The 21,415-nt window shown below is 52.5% G+C and overlaps 6 protein-coding genes across 6 annotated transcripts; 4 read left to right on the top strand and 2 right to left on the bottom strand.

Annotated features, from left to right (window-relative positions):
* Positions 1–36: 36 nt before the first annotated feature.
* Positions 37–4,293, bottom strand: K489DRAFT_313536 (P-loop containing nucleoside triphosphate hydrolase protein; the record flags this gene model as incomplete). Its single annotated transcript, XM_033600943.1, has 1 exon — positions 37–4,293. The coding sequence occupies one exon, from the start codon at positions 4,291–4,293 to the stop codon at positions 37–39; it is 4,257 nt and encodes a 1,418-aa protein (XP_033463822.1).
* A 448-nt stretch (positions 4,294–4,741) lies between these two features.
* On the top strand, positions 4,742–5,452 carry K489DRAFT_312940 (uncharacterized protein; the record flags this gene model as incomplete). Its single annotated transcript, XM_033600898.1, has 2 exons — positions 4,742–4,852; positions 4,949–5,452. The coding sequence occupies 2 exons, from the start codon at positions 4,742–4,744 to the stop codon at positions 5,450–5,452; spliced, it is 615 nt and encodes a 204-aa protein (XP_033463823.1).
* A 1,270-nt stretch (positions 5,453–6,722) lies between these two features.
* On the bottom strand, positions 6,723–8,730 carry K489DRAFT_303791 (uncharacterized protein; the record flags this gene model as incomplete). The annotated part of the gene is made up of 4 exons (XM_033600488.1): positions 6,723–8,101; positions 8,155–8,222; positions 8,280–8,378; positions 8,432–8,730. Coding segments are annotated over 4 exons (1,845 nt in total), but the record flags the coding sequence as incomplete, so codon positions are not given.
* Positions 8,731–11,799: 3,069 nt separating this feature from the next.
* K489DRAFT_125492 (uncharacterized protein) lies at positions 11,800–12,487 on the top strand. The gene is made up of 3 exons (XM_033598999.1): positions 11,800–11,999; positions 12,097–12,210; positions 12,297–12,487. Exons 1-3 carry the CDS (start codon positions 11,960–11,962, stop codon positions 12,398–12,400), a joined length of 258 nt encoding a protein of 85 aa, XP_033463825.1. The 5' UTR covers positions 11,800–11,959; the 3' UTR covers positions 12,401–12,487.
* Positions 12,488–12,980: 493 nt separating this feature from the next.
* K489DRAFT_313643 (retrieval of early ER protein Rer1) lies at positions 12,981–13,918 on the top strand (the record flags this gene model as incomplete). Its single annotated transcript, XM_033600953.1, has 4 exons — positions 12,981–13,046; positions 13,175–13,292; positions 13,440–13,782; positions 13,870–13,918. 4 exons carry the CDS (start codon positions 12,981–12,983, stop codon positions 13,916–13,918), a joined length of 576 nt encoding a protein of 191 aa, XP_033463826.1.
* Positions 13,919–17,916: 3,998 nt separating this feature from the next.
* K489DRAFT_399026 (uncharacterized protein) lies at positions 17,917–21,131 on the top strand. The gene is made up of 2 exons (XM_033606949.1): positions 17,917–20,180; positions 20,274–21,131. The coding sequence occupies exons 1-2, from the start codon at positions 18,095–18,097 to the stop codon at positions 20,699–20,701; spliced, it is 2,514 nt and encodes an 837-aa protein (XP_033463827.1). The 5' UTR covers positions 17,917–18,094; the 3' UTR covers positions 20,702–21,131.
* Positions 21,132–21,415: the final 284 nt, after the last annotated feature.

Genomic DNA, 21,415 nt, shown 5'->3' on the forward strand with positions numbered 1-21,415 from the left:
ACAGCAGTTTTTCAGATGTGACCTTCTACTTCCCCATCAGTTGACTTCCTCATCGACCACCACAGGCTCATCCTGCTGCCCATCCTCATCCTCATCGTCCTGCGCCATCTCACTCAACCTCCTATCCGGCAACGCCGTCAAAGCAGGCGGCATCATTCCCTCGCCCTCAGCCCTGAGCTGATCCATCTTAGCCTTCGTCATCTCAAAGACATACTGACCGAGATGTTCGACGCCCTGCATGGGCGTAGCCTCCACCACCGCATCGACACTTCTCTCCGCGGGGAAGATTTCCCCCGTGACGAGCTGCAAGGCGTTTTCTTCTGCGGCGGTGGTGCAATTCCACAGACTCGTGAAGGCCTCGCGGGTTTCCATGCCGCTTTCGAAAATCGCTCTGCGGCCGAAGACGTAAAGACCCAGTCGCGCGCGGGAAAGCGCGACGGTGAGACGTCGGACGTCCCGGAGGTAGCCGATGCTCTTCGTGCGCACCATGGAGAGGAGGACGTAGTCGCTCTGCTCGCCCTGGAATTTATCCACGGTGCCTGTCCATGCCGGGAGGCCGAAGAGTGGGTGGTCTTTGCAGCGGCGGGCGAGGACGTCGCGGATCAGCGCCGTCTGGCCGGCGTACATGGTCAGGATACTAATTGTGTGGGATGGGTAGCCGAGGAGACGCATGTACATGTACAAAGCCACGACGTATTCAGCTTCGCCGAGGTTCTGGTAGACGTGTGGTGCTGGAGAGGTCTCGCCGCGAGTTTTGTAATCGGGAACTTCGATCCATTGAGCTGTGTGGCGGAGACCGGCGTTGGCGGTGAGAAATTCGGGTTGTGTGGTGACGGAGGGAAGATCGGTGAGGTGTGGATAACGCCAGGCGTAAAGGCGGGAGAGAGATGATCGTGAGCGGCCTTGGGCATCGAGAAGGATGTGAGGTGCCCCTAGACGAATCAATCGTTGGAAGAGACTTTGATCGAGATTGGCGAAGGATTTACAGGCGGGATGTTGGATGACGGGGGAATTCTGCAAATGGTCGCCGACGAGGATGATGCGCTGTAATTGATGCTTGGTAAGATCGGCCGGGTCAGGAGTTTGCATGATCAGAGGGATGAAATTTTCGATCTCGGTGACTTGAGCAGCCTCCTCCATGACCACGTTATCGTAGTGAAAGCCCAGGCTAGCAATTTCTTGCCTCCGCATAGCAGCATGAGTGGAAGTCATGGCGATGATGCGAGCCTCCTTGACAAGGAGGTAGTTCGCCTTGTCGCGCTGAGCACGGAGAATCTCGAAGGGACGAATATCAGCAAGTTCATCAAAGATTCGTCGAACGTGTCTCTCACATCCACCAGCAATATCCAGCAGCTGCTTCTTCGAAGCTTGTGGTGGAAAGAGCGGTTGAGGGGCATCCGCGAAGAATGCATGGAATGGGAAGACGCGAGAGACAACGCTTGCATCATCACCTGAGCCCTGCACAAGGTCTGTGAAATGTTTCCATCGTGGTTTGACATAAACCTGATCAAAGTAGTCGGCCGTCTCACAGCTGCTACCGTGTGCACCTGGAGCGCCGATGCTCGCCGCAAGTCGTTGAACTTCCGCAAGATATTGTGCGCCTCGTTCGAGGAAAGACTCGACTCGACCCGCTTTGCTGAAGCTTGAGCTGGATTCGAGATCTTCTTCTCCGTGACCCAGACGAAGCAGGTGACGTTCATCAATGTCAAGAGAGATGATTTTCTGGAACAATTGATTTAATGCTTGATTTGAATGAGCGATGAGTAGCGTTCGCTGTTGAGAGAAATTGTGATAGATGTTGCTAATGATTTGTGTTGCGACATCAGTCTTGCCGGTTCCTGGCGGTCCGACGATAAGAGTGAGCCCTGGTTGGGTGCCAGAAGTGACGGCCTCTATCTGCGTTGGTGTGAAGCGGACCGCATTGAGCTTAGGTGCGTCGGTAATATAAGGACCTGAGTTGATGGGTTTGTATGAGGAAACCTTCACAGTCTCCACGAGAGGTGCCGAACCAGGTCCATCAGGCTGATCATGCCTGCGCTTTTTACCTTTCTTCGGAGCTGTCGGTAGTGAGACGCCGTCTGATTCCAAAACATACGGAGGTGCGAAACTAGAATCCTGCGTCGGATCTGGCTCGAGAGTGCGACCAGGCAGGCACTCGATGAGATGTTGCCAGTCAACGAACGTATCTCGGTAGTCCACACTCTTGAGACGACTAGGAAGTCGTTTGTATGACGCTGCAGACGGGTCTCCGAAACCGAGAAACACCTCGGTGAACCACGATGGGATGGGCGTTTCAGTGAGAGATAGCTGTCTGATACTCTCTAGCACAGGCTTGAAATTGTTCTCGCGAGCTTTCCTTCGAACTATGAGGTTGATACTTTCGTAGATGTCGCCTTTGCCTAAGTTGCTGCGATCGTTGTCCGCCTTGTATGCCGCAGTGTCTAACCGCACTAGCAGACGACGTTGTCTAGGTCTGTTCTCCTCAGTGTTCCCGTATCGGAGAGGCTTCCCGGCGCCGTCCAGCACGCTCATAACTTCGGCACACCTTACAGCCTTGATGCCACTATTCTGCGCTGATGGCTTATGGCCGTGGCCATTGACTGGCTTTGCATCAGAACTCGTGTTGGGCTCCACAGCAACAAGGTAAACAATATCTCCAGGACGAAGCTGCTCCCACTCCTTCCTCAAACCTGGCTGCAATCTGCTAACATCCAGGATGACCTCAGCCTTGACTTCTGCTGGTACAGTCTCGCCTACTCTAGCTGGAACAGTGTCGACAACAGCAGGCTTCGCGATGGGGATGGCCATTCTAGAAAACCCGTCCCATCGGAGGGCGCCATTTTGTTGCCGTGGTTGTAGTCTTTTGATGACATCTTCGATATGCCGCCGCAGCTCGAAAAGACTCTCAAGACGGTAGAGAGTAAAGGCACGCCACAGAAAGTCGCCAATGGTGAGGTATTGCAGATTGAGTCGCGGGATCGCCAAAGGACGGGACCCGTCGTAGTCATCGGTATGGAGGAGAGACGGGTCATACAGCGTCTTTTCCGTGGGCAGAATTGGGAGATCGCGCATGCGATCCGTGTAGATGACCTTCTTTTCAATCAAGGCGTATAGGCACTCCAAGAGGAAAGTTCTGTCCTGTATCAAAAGAGACTTCGCGGGATATTCGGTCGTACGCAGTCCTGTCTCTCTACACAATTCTAACAACTCAGAATCTGTAATCTCCTCAAGATGTCCTTTAACTTCGTCTCGTTGCATCAACGAAGAAAAGTTGGCGAGCATGAGGATTTTAAGTTTCTCAGGTTGCAGCTTTAGAGCAGTCTTTTGCAGTCGCGAAACGGCCACATTTTGAGATTCCTCGAACTCCTGTCTGCTCAATTGATGACCGCTGTGATCATCTACAGGAAAGTCCGTGTAGTGCTGTAGTAGCCGATAGGAGTTTCGGATTGATTCCTCAGTTCGATACATCGGTGAAAGGACCAAAGCGGGGAGCAGATTCAAATCTTTGAGCAGTGCATTCACATATCTCCTTGTGGGGAGCTGTGATTGGACGTCACAGAGCAACTCGAGTAGCCGTTCGCAGAATAGTAAATCGGCCTGCTTCTCATCGGCACTCGTGCTATCTGAGCGATAGATTTTGTCGAGGAAATGAAGAACCAGGGTGTATAACCAGCTTCTCTCAAATCGCAACCTCGCCTGGACCGGACTCTCCGCACCGTCATATTTTTTCGCTGAAGCAGACCACGCTTTCTGCAGTCGCGAGTTTTGTGTGAATTGAGATTCCCGCGCCTTGTCACTATGCAAGTGATGCCAAATCGCAATCGAGACCAACGGCGCACATTCCTTTCGCACGATTCCATGATCGAGGCTTTGGAAAGCTGCGACAATAAACCCGAGAAGATGCGTGCGTAGAGTCGTGCTCAATGCAGTGTCCAAGATCAAATGAGCGACGCGCGAGAAGAAATCCGTGAACTCGTCCAATCGACTCGCAAACACGGGCCAGACGGGTAGATGTTCCCTCCTCTTGGTGCTGCACAATAGTGCAAGCAGCAGAACATGTTGATTGGAAGCATCTTCGCTATATCCTGGCCAGAGATACCGCTCCAGAGTTTGGAGTTGTTCCAGGAGGAGTAGGTCGAAGTTGGAGTACCCAGAAGCTTCAACATTCTGCCAGATTTGCTCCACGATTTGAGGTCGCACTTGCACATTGCTGGAGCCAATCAACCAAGTCTCACGGGCCAATTTGGCAAGCTCATGGTCGCCGGTGAGATCATCAATGCTGGGTCGTGCCATTGTACGCTGGCGGAGCGCAATGATTATCGCGACAGGTCTACCGCATGGCCCGGATCGTTGTGATCGTATGTCGCGTGAACCGATGTAGCTTCGTTGTGAGTCTCGCACGGTTGTTTCCACACCAAGGAAAGATGTTCGTATGCTGGACTAGAGGCTCGTGAGACGTCCGTCACAGTGAGGAGTCGCGGGTTGTAGAAAAGTGATTCGCGGTTAAATCGTGCTGCACGCGCAGCAACTTGCGTTCGTCGCGCGTCCAATTAATTTCTCCCGGCGAGAAAGCTGGGGTTGTTCCTGGGAAGATGTGGCGGTGAGAATGCCACACTGTGGCTGGTGACACGGAACTATCCGTTTCAAGCTGGAAGCAACACAGCACAGCACTTCCTCTCGGATAAGAGGATCACGACCTCTTCTACGCCATTGAACCACCAACCACACTCCTTCTCACACAATGGCGAACCAGCAACACCCTCCGGAGGTGCGCTCCGTTAGCGAAGGTCCTGAATTGGGCCAGACCAGCCGTCCTCAGGTGCCGACGAAGACCTTGAAGACTTCCTACCCGGTATGTACCTCCGGCTACATGCATTCCTCCTGCGACTCAAAATGAGATTGTGTTGCATGTAATGGCTATACTTACTGACGCGTTCTCTCCCTCCAGCTCATCGACTGTGATCCGCATTTCACCCGCGTGGTCAGCTACGCACGCACAAGCGACTGGATCGCAGCCGGCCTCTGCGGATCCGTAACCCCCGGACTGATGACTTTCTGGCAACACACCTCACCAACCGGAATTTCACGACAATCGCTCGCGAGTATCATGCGCCTGAGCGTCGGCGTTGGAATGTGCGCGGGATTCCTATTGATGTACGAGCGCTCGGCGGCGCGATTCTACGGCTTCACGGAGAACCGTCGGGAGATCGAGATGGACATGCGGGAGATGACGGATCGAGTGAAGAAGGGGCTACCGATCTACGGTGAGAGCACCCTCACGGAGTATATGCAGGGAGCGGCGAGTCGGCAGAGTCGATACAGTGGTATCTTTTTGCATGTCATGCCGTGGTTCAATTTCGTCAACCACAATCAGCATGGTGTGGATACGGCCAAGTACTATCAGAATGCCGAGCGGGAGCTGGAGGCCGAGCGAACGAAGCGAGGGGAGTAGCGTGAGAAGCGAGTTGGGAAGGATAATTTTGGAATGGGAAGTGAAGGCGGGGAGAGCACGACGAGCAAGTCGACAAGAGATTTCTAAGGATCAAAATCCGATCCGAACGCAAGCTGCTTTGCTATGTAAACATAGCTTCTCCTCGCAGGTGTCTGTCGATCAGCTACATCGCTGCTGTGTTACATACAGGATGGAATGTACAAATTTTCTTTGCTTTGACGATGTCGCCCAGCAATATATACTATTTCGCTTTCAACTTCCATACCACGATCAATCAGGACGCCTGGCCAGCCCTTCAGACAAAATCTCGACTTGATCCCATTCGAAAAGCCATGTGATAGTTTCAGCCCAACAGTCGCCAACATTACAGCATCACGACCATACGGCCGCTTTCACACAAGGACAACCTAAGCAAACATTAGAACGGGACAGACCCCGGAGGACCTGAAGAAATAATCATTCACACAATCCCACAACACCGATCTCCCTTTCGGAATCACCACTCTTTCCTCGAACTCCCCTGTCCCATCTCAATCATTGAAAAGGGTCCATGGTCCAAGATTTTCTCGCACATACCCTTCAACCCGATCCGTTTAACAGCTTGATATGATAGAATCTAGGTATGGCAACTTTGGAATACAAGCAAGATACCGCCTGTCAAATCTCTAAGTTGTTCAGAAAGCAGGTGTCCCTTTCCATCAACCCTCATATATCGCGGTCCGCCGCCGCTACCCCCATATCCACGACTTCAATGATGTGGTGACAATGATGTATAATAAAATCGTTTCCCCAAAACTCTGGGAAAGATATCATGGGCCAAAAATTCAGATGGTACATGCATGCTCACCCTAGATATCCCTCATACACAATTCTATTCCGATGCCAAAACCACTCAGATGGGTCCGAGAACAGGAATCCATTTCATACATGATACATCTACACGGGTCCCCCTTCTCTCGGTTCCAATGTCTCCGGAATCCAAATTAGTGAAAGTTCTTCACGCACCTTGATCAAAGGCAAGTGAATGAACCAAGAGCTCAATCGGGACGCTTCATCCCATCATAATTATCATTCTCATCAGGGTGATATCACAAAATCAGGGATGAGATTCCCTCAGCACGACGATTCTACCCATTTCGAAGAAGCTGCAATAGCGTCGAAACGCCACTTCTAGGTGAGACGGTCCACGTCATATCCGCTTCCTCTTTCTCTCATCCTCCCTACCCTGCGCATCCCTCGCTGCATCTCTCTCCCTCTCCCGTTCCCAGTCACGTTCTCTCTCCCCGTCCCTTTCCGTCGCCGAAGTCGAACTATCCGCCGAAGTGGTAGGATTCAGCAGTGAATGGACGTTGCTCGCCATGGAGCTGCGGCGGACAAACTCTGGAGGCGTCGGAGCGGCTGAAGCAGGTCCTTTAGTGGAAGGAGGATAGCGGGCGGCGGGGAGTTGCCAGCCTGTGTGATTGTTGTCGTCAGGACGAGTGGTGGGTGGAAAGGAAGATTTGTTGTTGGAAGGTGCGGAGGATGGATCGGGATGGTGGATGGGAGAGTGCGAGCGAGAGGTTCCTGCGGCGGCAGCGGCAGATGATTGGTGAGAGACACGTGGGAGTTCATATTGGGCGAGGGTATCGCGGATGTGTTGATCGCCGGGGTTGGTTGAGAGACGCGGTGAGGACGGCCACATGGATGAATTCTGGCCGGACGCGTAGGGTGAGGCGCCTGGGTAGTGCGGTGGGGGTGGCTGGTCGAGAGGTGGTGGCCTTCCTTCCCAGGATTGACTGAGTCGGATATCGGCAGATGTGTGTCGGCGAGAGAGATTTGAAGGTGGAGAGCCGGTATTTGCAAGAGGATGTTGTCCGGCAGGAGGAGGCGGAGGTGGAGGTGGTGGTGGAAGAGGACCGGTGTGAGCATGATGGCTTGGTCGATGGGGAGAAGGTGGATAGGGAGCAGTGCCTAGGCTGTTTGGCGTGCCCATGGAACTATACCGTCGTGGCGAACCCGTCAGGTATGGCGGAACCGGGGCGCGGATACCTAAAGCACGAGGACCACCCGGCAGAGATGGCCTTCGAGACTCGTCATACGGACGTTGGCGCGGCGACATCTGCATCATCGGTTCGTTGGGTATCGTTGGAGTGAATAAAGTGTGTCGATTATTGAGCATCGACTCCGGAGGCTCCTCGAGGGATCGAAGAGAATCGATCTGACGAGAGATTGCCTGACGCACGGCCTGCACCTCGCGATGAACAGGGTTCTCTTGATCAGGCACCAAGTTCAGAAGGTGTCCAGAAAGATCTTGGTTCCATTGGTGACATCTGATCAAGCCGTCTAGTAGTGCTTGACATTTCCCAGCCATGGCCAGAAAAGCCTCCTCGCTTCGCATCAGGCGCGCACTCATCTCTTGAGTGTTCCATTCCAGAGCGTGCACACGATTCTCAATGGGCTCTTGGATGGTCTCCATGGGCGCGCCAGCGGGCTGTGGAGGAGGAATTTTTGGTCCAGCGGAAAAGGAGTCTCGATGAATCAAAGTTTGTCGCGATGCTCTCCGCTTGATCTCTCGAAGACCGGCAAGATCGCCACGTTTGAAGCTACCCTGGCCGTGTTTAAATTCCCATAACGGGGCATCAGGTGATGCAGAGTGAAAAACATCGCTCACTGGATATTTGTTAGTACAAATTTGATATCTTCGCACGAGGGCTTTGATTTACCTTTGTGAAAGCCATACATATTAAGCTGTCGAACAAATGATGATATATTGGTATGTTTGAAATATTGGCTAGACCGCGGTCAGTAATCATCTGGGTCACGCGAGCTGGACTGGGGAAGAACATACGCTAAGACTCGAGCGAACTCTGACGACGGCGACATGACAAAACTCTCATTGCTGACTGACCATGATATTAAGTGTTGGATGCTTTGATCTTCGAGCATGCTACCGTCATGTTAGTCACAAGATTTCGAATGGCCTCGGAGCGGTTTACGTACTTGTATAGCTTATGGATGAAAGCCGTCTGAACAATCTTAGGTTGCGTCGCAGCAGCACCTGCAGGCATAGAAGTTCCGTTCGTATGAGGAACCTGTAGCTCGCCGGGCCCCGAATGTAACATGTCACCAGCGTGATCGCCTTCAGGACTGCTGGTAGGAGGGTTGACGGGTATCCCAGACGATTGACTCATATCCATAGGGTCTCCCTCTTCAACACCAGACACCGTCCCTAGCATCGGTAGGTGTTTTGACATCTTGGGTGTGTAGCCTCCTTGTTCATTCGAGAACGGATCCCTCCGCAACGGCTCCATGGTGGAAGTCATTGCTATGTTTCTGATCGATGATTATGTGCCAGTACGAGCAATGCTGCAGCTGAGTAGAATGTTGACAAGTCAAGGATATGCTGTACAGATGCTGCAGGACTTTTGTCGCTATGAAGGCAATATGCGATTGTGTGTCACAACGCGATGTGTACTTTTTGGTGATTGCGGCTCAGATAGGTTCGTAGGGCATTCTCGCTTCATGAGCTATCCATCGTGTCCCTGCAAGACATGCAATCTGCGCCGACTCTTTCGTTGATTTGTGACCAGTTGATTCTTCTCGTCCGGCCAGTTGAAGACGACTTGTAGTGTTGCCGGTGTTGTTATCGTTGTCCTCTCTGGCAGCAGTTGAAGGAAGACTCGTCAGATAAACGAGGTGTAGGCGAGGATGAGGAAGTAGGCCGGCGCGCGCCCTTGGCAGAGGAGCGGAAGCTGACCGGGGGGCTCAGCTTTCCAGAAGAATGCGCGTCCTCTCTCGCGCAGGATTATTTTGACGGAGATGAGGACGAGAAGAGAGTTTTGGAAGGATTGCGGAACGGCGCTCTGACAAGAGTACTGCGGGTACTGAACAGTACTGTCCAGTTTACGGTATCAGATGATAGCCAGGGCACAGAAGCAATGAAGAGAGTCGAAGAATGGCTGGTGGCTTTCGCCTGCACGAGTCTGTCTTAGTACCAACTCTCGTTCTCTCTTTCACTCTCCTCGATCAGTGATGAGTGAGAGATTCAATGAGAAAAGGATCGGAGCAGACCGAAAATAGCGGAGAAGGGTAAATAGCCTTCGACCACCATCAGTCCTTCACGGTCGCAGGTGGAGGATCGTCTCGGATAGTGGTGAAGTGTAACTGTTACGTGACGGATCCCGTATCGTAATCGATGATGGGGCAGAATTAAGCTCGAAAGAAATTTCCCAAGTGGTCGTGACAGTGCATAGCGCTCGAGTCTACAGTGCTGCATCTCGCAATGCTGTAGCAACGACCAGGATACAAAATGCAGCGATGCTCGTTCAAGCCAATGCCACTTTCTCTGAGGATCTGGCCAAGGTGAAGCTGCATGGCGCATGGACATGACCCAAACCGTGCGTGCGTCTGATGAACAACCAGCGCAACCACCGCCGCCACGACCATTTCCATCATATTTCTCCCAAGACGGTATCCTGGACAAACACTATTGCAATGCCACCACCAGATTCACTCGTCAGCCATGTTCATTACAACGGCGCCCGGGCGGTGGAAATCCTTGGGAGCAGCCCTGAAAAAGAAGGGCAAGGAAGTTCCGGCGGAACGTCTAGATCGTTTTGGCGGGTTTCGGGAATGTCTTGGAGGGAGGGGAGGGGAGAGGCTTGGGTTGCGACTGGGTTTGAGGTCGCTCTGAATTGTGTCCCTCTATCTCTTATACACCCGAACAACCAAAACGGTGTCCACTGTGTCCTTCTAGAGGTTTCACCATCCAGTCCTCGAATCTTAATAATTCAACAGGAGGAGGATACGAGGCTGCAGTAGTACGGAATTTCCGGGTTTATTCCTGTGTTCATTTCTACTGTACTATGTTTTGTGTTTTCCTATCGCAGCATGGTCGGAACGGACCCCCATCCCGACGTCCGCGATCCACAATTCGTCTGGGAAAGACTTCCAGAATCCGTCCTCTGATTCCGTCGAGTTTTCGAAATCCAGTAGCCTGGTCGACATGTGTCGTCGTTCTCGCGCAGAGGTAGACGAACACGCAAGATAGTCGTCTACGTGCCTTTCTGCATTCCTTCAACTGACAGACGAGAACACCGCTTCTTTGCGACTGCGCAGTGTTTGCCCCAAAACAAGGAGAGCTCCTCATGTTCCAGAAATTCGAAACACCAGACCCGTCGTTTCCAAATTTCATTGGCTCGGTTCATTCGGCAAGCAAGCAAGTGAAAAGTGGTGGCTTTTCTCTCCTTTTCGCTTTTACCCCAAAAAGTTTAAATCCCAAACGTACGAACGACCATGATGCAGGGCGCACGCGCACCACACGCGCGGAACGACGCCGCTTGTCTGTCTGGAGTCGTCTGCTCACGAATGGATCAATGAATTGGATCGTGGCTTGCAACCCCTTCTTGTGAGGGGAACCAGAGTCGACTATCATCTAGATATCATTATTGCCGTTGTTGGCCTTTTCGTGTGTCCAAGTTTGCTCTATATCCTTGGATGTGAGACGTGTTCTTTGAGCGCGACGACTGCTCGATGACGATACGTCAACAATTTGAAAGCGCGGTATCTGTGTTACTATCACTCGATCGCGCCAGACACGAAAGTGTTATCTTTGCGATCCACCAGTCTTGACGTAGATCGCGCAGACGCTACAGTGCTGTGGTCGCTCTCGTTGTGGACGTCGTTCGCATCATCGATCGTAGTTGACAGTTCCTGACTCTACACTGATCAGTGCTTACTGTAGGTGATTAATCAGTGATGATCGCCATGCGTTTACTGTCATTGCGCTGAGCACAGATCTAGATTTTGCGAACATGCTGTCCGCTCTCTCTCTCGTGGGCGAGCGTGCGGTAACACTACTTTTCGTGTCCTGCTTGCTCACTGATATGCATACAGGTATCAGCTGTCGCACACATCCATTGAGAAGCATTCGTTCGACTTCTCTTGCGAGGATGCCTGTGCAAGCCTTTGCGCCAGATTGAGTTCCGTCCTGCAAGATTTTGCCTGGAGCTCAACGAGTGAGAACTTTCGTTATGGATCTACAAATCCTGGATATTGCTGTCCTTGTGTCCCGAAGCTATCGATGCATTTCTCGGATGGAACTGGGCATGATCCGACGTTCCGCGTAGAGAAGCGGCTCGTCTTCCTCAAGAACCGAGCTTGATGTTGTGAACACTGCGAGTAGATTGATGGCCTCTTTAGAGGCATCACAAGCAATCGGTCCAAGACGATACAGCATTCACAAGGTGAAGTCCTGCCTAAGATCACGAGCGAACAGACGTCATGTGGAACACGAAATCTTGCCTGTCTGTTCGAATCCGTTTGCTTGCATGAGAATTTCTTTGTCACTTGACATCACATGGCCTTTCCAAGAGCATCTGTAAGCACATTCGAACTTGATCAATCCTTCCGACTCACCCTGGCGAACTTCCATTCTTCTCTCTCGACCAAGACGCAAGTCGCAGAAAGGGACCACCGCCCGATCCTAAAATCCGCACAAGTTATACAGAAGAAGACGAAGACTACAAAATGACCCAAGGCATGAAAGACGCCCTCAAAGGTCAAGGCGGTACGTCCTCCTTTGCTCCACCAAGCGTTTGGATACATTTCTCTCCGTGTCGACTAGGGTCACATCGCTCACAAGGACATTCACCTGGCTTTACTAGGCGGCCTTCAAAGCACATCTACCATCATCGGTGATCTCGCTGCCGGAAACGAAACGGTCTCGATCCGAGGGAACAATTCCGAGAAGACGACAAAGTCAAAGGACACGAGTGCTGGTAAGCAGAGACTACTTTCGTGCGGCATACTCGGTGGGTCAAATTCCGATGAGAATGTCTGCTGATGCGTGGCATGGGCGGGGAAGGGGAAAACAATGTTGAGGAGAGGAAGGAATCGTCGACGAAAGGTGGGGATCAGATTGTGAATAAGGAAACCGGGAGGGTGGATCATCTTGGATTGGGGCAGTGATACTCATGGCAATCCAGCGACTTGACTCCGCGGTGGACGTTAACTTCTTGCCGCAGCATGTCCTAGCAGTGACAGATCCTGGAACATTGTGCTCTCCTGCTCGCGGGCAAGTCTTGATTCGCTGAATATCTGCAGATTAACTATTGTTCGTTGCGCTGCATACATCTGCCTCCATGATGTTTATATCAATGTTCCATGCAGGTGGTGTTTTTCATGGGAGCAATGTCCAATCGTTCTCGTCGTATGAAGCACAATATCAACCCTAAGCGAAGCATCTCCAGAAGTTATGCAGAGCGGAGGAGAGCGGGCAGCGGCGCATGCTGAACTTGTGGCGTACGTATTGTGTACAGCAATGAAATAAGGACCAATCCAATCTCCGTCCATTCCAGGGTCCCCAATTCGCCGCAAAAGAGTTGCCTCGTCAGTAGTTCGGGGAAATTAATTGGACACACATCGGCCATTTCCCACCACATCCGCCTTCTGTCATCCGCGCATTTGCATCTTCCACATTGACAGGCTCACTCGGTCTGATCGCGACGAGCTTGACATCCTCACCTTGAACCAGGCTAGCGACGACACGATGGATGCGCCGGAGCCTGATACGCCCTTTGCGGCGGTTTCCGCGCAAACGACCAAGTTTCAAATGGTATGCTTATGACTATCGCAAGAGCAGAGGAAGAGTTGGATGGGAGGCCCTTAGGATATCGCTCTGTTGCAGTAGAAATGCGCGCGCATACAGAATGAATTTGCTAACTGTGGCGGGTCTTCTTCCAGCTTTACCAAACGTACCTCGACAAATCAACACCATACGTCACTTACCGATGGGTCGGCACAGGCGTGCTATTTCTACTATTTGCCTTGAGAATCGTGTTGGCGCAGGGATGGTATATCGGTATGTATCCCTCCGAGAGCTTGGATTATGATCAATGAGTTCTGCCCCGAAAGGCGACAGCAAGGGAATGAACACAGCAATGGCGCATATACACAGATCGCGCAAGCATAACAGAGCAAGCTGACCGCGACTCTCTCCATTCAACAGTCGCCTACTCTCTCGGCATCTACCTTCTCAACCTCTTCCTCGCTTTCATCTCGCCCAAATTCGACCCCTCGCTCGAAGCCGACACTGATATGGAAGACGGTGTCCCCGCCGGCCAATCCTCGTCACTGCCCACCAAGAACGACCAAGAATTCAAGCCCTTCGTCCGTCGTCTTCCCGAGTTCAAATTCTGGCATGCGGCGACGCGCGCGATCGCGCTGGGTTTCGCATGTAGCTGGAGCGAGATCTTCAACCTGCCGGTCTTCTGGCCTGTGTTGGTGGTGTACTGGTTGATCTTGGTATTCTTGACGATGAGGAGACAGATTCAGAGCATGATCAAGTATCGGTAAGTTTTCGCAGCAAATCTACCGGCCTTTTGACCGGATGGAAATCGGTTGTATGTTCAGGAAAGCTGACATGCTGGTTTTCCCAGATATGTCCCATGGGACTTTGGCAAGGCCAAGTACGACAACTCGCGATGAAGGAGACGGGAGAAAATGCAGGCTCAGGCAGATATTCACACCTCCCACACCCTGAATCTCAAACGCTGGGGATGATTTGATCGGAGTAAGATTGTGAGTATATTCATTGTATCACCACGGGAAAGTCGCGCCAGGAAGGCTTTGTTGCCAGCTAGATGAGATTCATGTTGCAGAATAATGAGAGAAAAAGCAAATGGCATGAGAGATGCGCCCACTGTTTTGTGGATACGACACCCGCCTAATGCGTGCTGTCTTTTGATCCGCCTAGTTGGACATCCGGGCAAACACTGTGATGGTTCCCAAGGATCTTCCTTATATTTCCTTCAAGCCCTCGACTGTTTCTTTATCATATGTTCTTCCATACTCCAAGGAAAACTATGAAAAGACGAAATATATTACCTACCTAGGTATCTAGGTATGCGGTTGTTGCGGTCATGAAACTCTTCCACTGCTGTTTCGTCCATGCACGTCACACACCTTCTGCTCTCCTTCCTTCCTTTTTACTTGCAGGTGCCAATGCAAACGATCGATCTTCTCTCCCTAGCAACGCCATTTTCACGCTTCCCTTCCTTCTTGTCAACGGTCACAAATTCCATGGATCTCTCTTCATCTTTGACAACATTGACAGCTGACAGCCATCCTGACAGCCATCACCTGTCATCAAGCACAAACTCGATTCTTGAACTATCCCAGGCCGTCGCCGTCCTGAGACCTTCACCTTGAGCATCTACAATGACAAATTGATCATTCGCACCTCGAGCGTCACCGTCCTCTTCGGCACCCGTCATCACAAACACGCCGTGAAAACCTCACACCTGTCGGCCATTGTACATACAAGAGCGGCATTCGAGGCGGGTCATACAATTGTGATGTTGGCCATCCCTGGGACATCCAGGTGAAAGAGCTTGGTGAAATGTGTGACAACGATTTTATTCCAGCACAACACACTTTGCGTGCGCGTGATGGGTGATATAGCAGAAACTCGCAAGAACTCCAGTTTCATCAGTTCCCAAGGCTGGCATTCACTGGACCCCTCGTGAGAGCCATATGGTTGATTTGTCTCGTCTTGGCATAGTCGACTCATCTTCATCACTCAAATAGTCGCCGTCAAATGCTCAAACGATGGCTTTGGAAAGTTTCAGCGACATCTGGGTTTTCTTGTGATACGTAGCCTGCACCTTTACCACTGGTTTTCTGCGATCTACCGTGTAGCTTCAAGCGAGTTGTCGTGGGTCTGGGACAAGTACTTACGCCCACACAAATGCCAAGTCTTGTATCTCGCTCAAGGCGTGCAATGCGACGCCTCAATATCCTGCAAATCGGACCGAACATGCTCAGCAGTGGGTCTTTCAGACATCATCACTGGATTTGTCATTCGTCATCAACTCTGGCGAGATCGCGATTCCAACGCCATCACTTCATCGAGCTCCGCAACCAAGGACCGGCTTTCTCAGCATCTCTTCATTCAATAATAGACCTACTTTGGCCTGCCTCTTTTACAAACTCATATCTACAATTCAGCAGCTCTTCAAGTCGCGTCACGTGACCAGCTCGTCGACTGTGCTCAGAATTTCCCGGATTTGATTTGTGTAATGGTTTCGCCCGTCCCATTTATGCGAGTACGGTAAATGATACATTGATTGAAGTATATCGCGTGATGCGCATAATTGTCGCGTGCTGTTCCTTGCTGTTCTTCAGGCAGGATTTCAGGGTCGTACAGGATACACATTTCCAACGATCGGAGAAATTTTGTTCGCGGCGATGTTTCAGAAACAGGAGTATATGGACAGATAGACATCTGGAGCAGGAAGGACGAAGTCACTGGCGACTTCTCTGAGAGGTTCCATGACATTCGACACGGGACATCAGCACCGACCCCATCACAGACCGCATTTCCGAGGATAAACAGCTGGCTTCAAAACGGTTTTCAGCAGCATGCGAGTGATTCGGCATGTGGTCGAGGTCCGAACATCGGCGGCGGCGCACGCAAGGCACTCACATGTGCATTGATTTGCATCCTGTCACGCCCGATCTACAAGCCCAATGGTGATGTGCAAGGGATCATGCGAAACTGAGAGGTTCTAATTTGACGAAATATGCTCGATGGGCAGCAGAGCTCGTGGAAGCTTCATATCAAGTGAAGTCACCCACGCAGACAACACGACCGCCGTGATTGGCTGGCCATCGGCTCACAGGAAACCCTCGAGTTTGGGACGAGCGATGAGAAAACGTTGCCGCCGGTGCAAGTTTGGTGCATCGTTAGATCGGCAGTCTGACGCACTGTGCCAAAGCAATTCTTCTGAGGACCCCTTGTGCGCGTCGTCGGCCGCAGAGAGACTGGTGTCATTCACATCATCCACGATCGCGGGCTCGCTGCCCCGCGGACCGCTTGCTGAACAGTGCGATTTTAAATCCACCAGTCGACTACTAGAGGGGTGTCGGAGCGAGCAGCTCAATCGCTTGCTCCACATTGGTTTCTCCGTTTTAATGTCGTGCTACAGCAGACCCTGCAGGAACCGCTTCGGTATGAGCTTTGAGCCAGGTCGAGCATTGCAGCGACCAGGAAATAATCGCAGCACCTATCGATCAGTGCTGAGCGTCGTGCCGTGTAAGGCACAAGCGTATGGCAGCAGTGACCGACCTTTCGCACTGACTCGAAGCGTCCATCTCATCGGCAGCGATTGTGCGTGAGTAATTTATCGCTCTTGTGCGTGATCGCCCGTAATCACCAAAAAAACATTTTGGACAAACAGCCAGTGATTCGAAACTCAATCACACAACAGCCACCATATTTCTGCTCGATAGGAATGAAATGACGCGCACCCGCAAATGCAAGCTGCCATGTGGCTCTCTGATAGGGTCTCGTCATTCCAGACCAACATCGATAATATATCACAATCTTGGATCAATTGCTCCCCAATCTCACGTTCGTTCAAACGAAAAGAGGCCACTTGCGCCGGAAACGGCATCGCGCGACTCAATGGCAGCTGTTCCTAAATGCACGCGATGCGGGGCTGGCTGGTTGGCTGGCCGTTCCCTCGCGTCGTGTGCCTCTGTCTCTCTCTTCCTCACCAAAAAAGTTGGGAGAGCTTGTGAGAATGTCGGAACGTGGGGCAGCGTTGCTCTCCCAATGCTGCTGCTCTCTGTTTACATTTCTTTATTTTTGTCGCGGAATTTCGTCTGGTCTCGTGTAGGAAGGATTCAACTCTACCTCGACTTCCTGGAGACTCCCGCGAAGTTGTGATCAAAGCGGCACACGAAGGCACACAACTCGATGAGTATCAGACCTGTGCTTCTGCTCTGTAAGAAGGCTATAACACGGCGTATCTTCGCAGCCATTTGGAATTTGTCTGCGGCGTCGACTACGATTTGGCCAGGTTGGTTTGTGCATGTGCGTGTGTGTGTGTGTGCACCTGGATGTGTGGCAGGCTTCGCGGGAAAGACACACACAGACCGCACATCATCTCCTGCTAAGCCGACCGCTCGCTGGCGGGCACGTTGATCCGCCAGAAGATTATACTTTTTTTCCTTACGGTATGCTTGACGTTAGAGGGACCCTCATCGCCGCCGCCGCACTTTGAGCGAAATGTCGACTGGTGGGCACGCGCCTCGCGTAGAAACGACCAGTTTCCCAGCATCCGCTTCATCATCCTGGCCTGCCCACACACACACACGTATACCGGGTGGGCTACATCTGGCCTGGCTCCTACAGGCGCCGGCATCACGGCACTAACCACTTTTCCCAAGAGACAGGATGCACGACAGCTCCCCTCGAAAACGAGGTGATTGTACTGTGCTGCACCCGTCTGCTGTGAACCCCCATCGTACACCATTCCACTTCTCTGGCGATCTCGCAAGCGATGATGATAGTGTAGGCCCTGAGCGAGCTAAATTGCCAAATGCGGGTGCCGACGACACTTCCTCTCAACTGCTCCCGCACTCGGCCGTCTCTTTCTTGTGATGGGACACCTGTAGACAAACCCCCCTCGGTCATGTATGTCACTGTGAGCGACCTGCTCCAATGCCGTTGCCTTAATAGCTAGGTGTATCTTCCTCTTCGTAAACATTCCTCTTTTCCCTCTTTCCTCCTCGATTCTCTCGTCCCCAATTCACCCTTCTCTTCAACATTTTTCATTGCTGAGCTCGCGTGCTCAGCAAAGACTCCTCTTCTTCAACATGTCGGCTTCTTTGCCAGCTCTCTCTGAGGCCCTCCTCCACCCGATCAACACGTTCGGTGCGGTGGCTGTGGTCCTCGCCGTGTCCGCCGTAGCTCTGATTGCTGTCACTCTCGGTGCGGCCAAGTCCGACAACTACGTCTACCAGCAATTGCAATTCGCCTACTCGTGCTTCTTCAAGCCCCACACCGGAGACGGCACCGGCAACCAGCAGGATGCCCTCGAAAGCTTCTACAAATCCCAGGCCTCCATCTACGATGCAACCCGCACCAAGCTCCTCCAGGGCCGTGAGGACATGCTCGCACTGGTAGCTGCTCAGGCGAAATACCGACAAAGCAATGGCCAATTTAAGAAGAAGCCCATCTGGGTCGATATCGGCGGTGGTACTGGCTGGAACATTGAGCAGATGGGTCAGCAAATCGATGTGCCCAACTTCTTCCACGCCGTCTACCTGGTTGATCTGAGCACTTCTCTCTGCGAGATTGCCACCAAGAGATTCGAGCGTTTGGGCTGGAAGAACGTGCACGTCATCTGCGAGGATGCGAGAACCTTCCGCTTGGCGGACCACGAGGCCGGTCTTGCGGAGGAGCAGCGTGACTTCAGCATTGGCAAGCCAGTTTACGACGTGGACTCGCGTGACAGTGTTGGAGCCGACGTGCTCACCATGTCCTACAGTCTGAGCATGATTCCCGAGTTCCACCCTGTCATTGATTCAGTTGCGAACCTCTTGGCTGCCGATGGTATCATCGGTGTGGTCGACTTCTACGTCCAGAACAAGGTTGAGTTCCAGGGCCGCAACTACACCGGAGGCCAGCTCGACAGGCACTGCATGTGGATCAGCCGTGTCTTCTGGCGCACCTGGTTCGAGCTCGACCGTGTCAACTTGGAATCTGCCCGCCGCGACTACATCGAGTACAAATTCGGAACCATCCTCAGCGCCAACCGCCGTTGCCATCTCCTCGGTCTTCGCATCCCATACTACATCTTCGTCGGTTGCACTCGCACCACCAGCGTGACCATGGAGTCCATCGCCTCGGTTGACGCCGCCGTGACTGAGAGCCCCTTCATCACAGCACTCGACATCCACGCTCAGAGCATCACTCCTCGCAAGGTTCGCCGCAGCTCCAGCACCGAGCGGAGGAGCAAGGCATACGAGACCGCCGTTGTCAACCTCGCTGCCAGCATGCCTCTTCCCGCCGCCTACTACCAGAACAATAAGACTCGCATCTACTACGACGCTTCCCTGCAAAAGCACAAGCAGTTCAACGATGAGTACATCTACGCTTTCACCTGGGAGGACTCTCGCATGGACGCCCGTCTTTTGAAAATCAATGGTGATGACGTCATCCTGGCGATCACCAGCGCTGGTGACAACATTCTGAGCTACGCCCTCGAGCGCCCGAAGCGCATCCACGCCGTCGACCTCAACCCATCGCAGAACCACCTCCTCGAATTGAAGGTCGCCGCCTTCAAGAGCCTCGACTATGAAGACACCTGGAAGCTGTTCGGCGAGGGCAAGCACGAGAACTTCCACAAGCTCCTCCTCGAGAAGCTGTCCCCTCACCTGTCCTCGCACGCCTTTGACTACTGGCTCCACGTTGGTGAATCGACTTTCGGTCCCAAGTCGCAAGGTCATTACTTCACCGGTGGATCTCGTCACGCGCTCAAGCTTGTCAAATGGATCAGTGGAACCCTCGGTATCCGCAATGACATTATTCGCCTGTGTGAGGCCCAGACCCTCGCTGAACAGCGTGAGATCTGGACCAAGCGCGTCCGTAAGGTCCTCCTCTCGCAGTTCCTCGCTTACTTCGTCGTCGGCACCGAGCAGTTCCTGTGGAAGGCTCTCGGTGTGCCTGGCGAGCAGCGTGCTATGATCGAGGAGGACTTCAAGCACATGCTCGACCACCAGAACAGCGCCGCCAAGTCCGATGCCGCTGGCGAGAAGAGCGGTGAAGGCGAACCAGGTGCCGTTGGACCTTTGAAGAGTGGACAGGCCATCTGGAACTACGCTGTCCAGACCCTCGACCCCGTTGCCAACGAGACGCTCATGAGCGAGGACAACCACTACTACCTTGTCTGCTTGTTGGGTAAGTTTCGAAAAACCATTTCACTAAACTGCCAACACCCAATCCTTTCCCCCCTGCATCTCGCTGTATGCTGACTGTCCCATTTCCCTACAGGCAAGTACACCCGCAAGTGCCACCCTACCTTCCTCCAGCCCAAATCCCACGCCAAGCTCTCCCAGCCCAACGCCTTCGACGGCCTTCGCATCCACACCGACGAGCTCCGCGAAGTCTTCGCCCGTATGCAACCTGAGGCCCTCACCATCGCCGTCCTCATGGACAGCATGGACTGGTTCCGCCCCGACGCCCCCGACGCCGCCACCCAGGTCACGGCCGTGAACCGCGCGATGAAGATCGGCGGCCGCGTCCTCATCCGCAGCTCTGGTCTCAACCCCTGGTACATGAAGACCTTTGAAGAGCTCGGCTTCTCGGCTAAGCGTGTCGCTGCCCGTATCCCCGCGGGCACTTGCACCGACCGCGTCAACATGTATGCGAGCACATGGATCTGCACCAAGACTACCAACCTTGCTGCCGAGGCTGAATAGATGGATCGCTTCAATTCGTTTGGTTGTCCGGTGGTCTACTTGGATAAATGGAGATGTTAGCCCAAGAGGCTGCCGAAGCCAGTGTTGTTGACACTCGTCGACGCACATGATCGAATGCTCCATAGACGGCTATACTGGCTCCTCCGCACCCAGGCCTCCGATTCTATCACAGCCAGGTTGTGGCCACGCTGGACGGTGGCAGCTGTGTGCGATAGGCTACGATTCGCCACGAAGGAGAACAAGGAAGAAGGATTAATGTTTGATATGTAACATGAACGTTTCATGGATGACGACTTTCTTTTTTGGATTGGAGAAGAGAATTATCTTGTGCTGCTTTATGTATATCCCTCCTAGTCGGAGGGAAGAAATGTCCCATTCACTGGAAGGAAAAATGAAAAATTCCTTGCGACCTCTACAATAATGGCCTTCTTTCTTCCACTCTCTGTCTTTCGCTTTCTCTTCCTATATCCCCGTCGATTTGCACACATTGTCACCATTACCGAGATGCACTTTGGCAAACCTCTTTCACGATTCTCCATGTGCTGCTGTGGGCCATACCAAGGCAACCCTAAGCCGATGGCATTCCAAGGTTATCGGAGCATGTCACCCGATTCTGCAAACTCATCGTCAAGTGTGAAAAGGTTGATATTTGAATTCTGTCTACTTCTCAATAATGGAAAATGGAGTTTATGAGAAGCCTGAAGGGTATCGGAT

This window comes from Dissoconium aciculare, assembly GCF_010015565.1.
Source record: "Dissoconium aciculare CBS 342.82 unplaced genomic scaffold K489scaffold_2, whole genome shotgun sequence".
Classification (NCBI taxonomy): domain Eukaryota; kingdom Fungi; phylum Ascomycota; class Dothideomycetes; order Mycosphaerellales; family Dissoconiaceae; genus Dissoconium; species Dissoconium aciculare.

Coding starts and splice junctions, on each gene's coding strand:
- K489DRAFT_125492 (XM_033598999.1), top strand. CDS start 11,960: ATGACCCAAGGCATGAAAGACGCCCTCAAAGGTCAAGGCG. Junction 12,000..12,096: donor CGCCCTCAAAGGTCAAGGCG/GTACGTCCTCCT, acceptor TGGCTTTACTAG/GCGGCCTTCAAAGCACATCT. Junction 12,211..12,296: donor GTCAAAGGACACGAGTGCTG/GTAAGCAGAGAC, acceptor TGGGCGGGGAAG/GGGAAAACAATGTTGAGGAG.
- K489DRAFT_399026 (XM_033606949.1), top strand. CDS start 18,095: ATGTCGGCTTCTTTGCCAGCTCTCTCTGAGGCCCTCCTCCACCCGATC. Junction 20,181..20,273: donor CTACCTTGTCTGCTTGTTGG/GTAAGTTTCGAA, acceptor ATTTCCCTACAG/GCAAGTACACCCGCAAGTGC.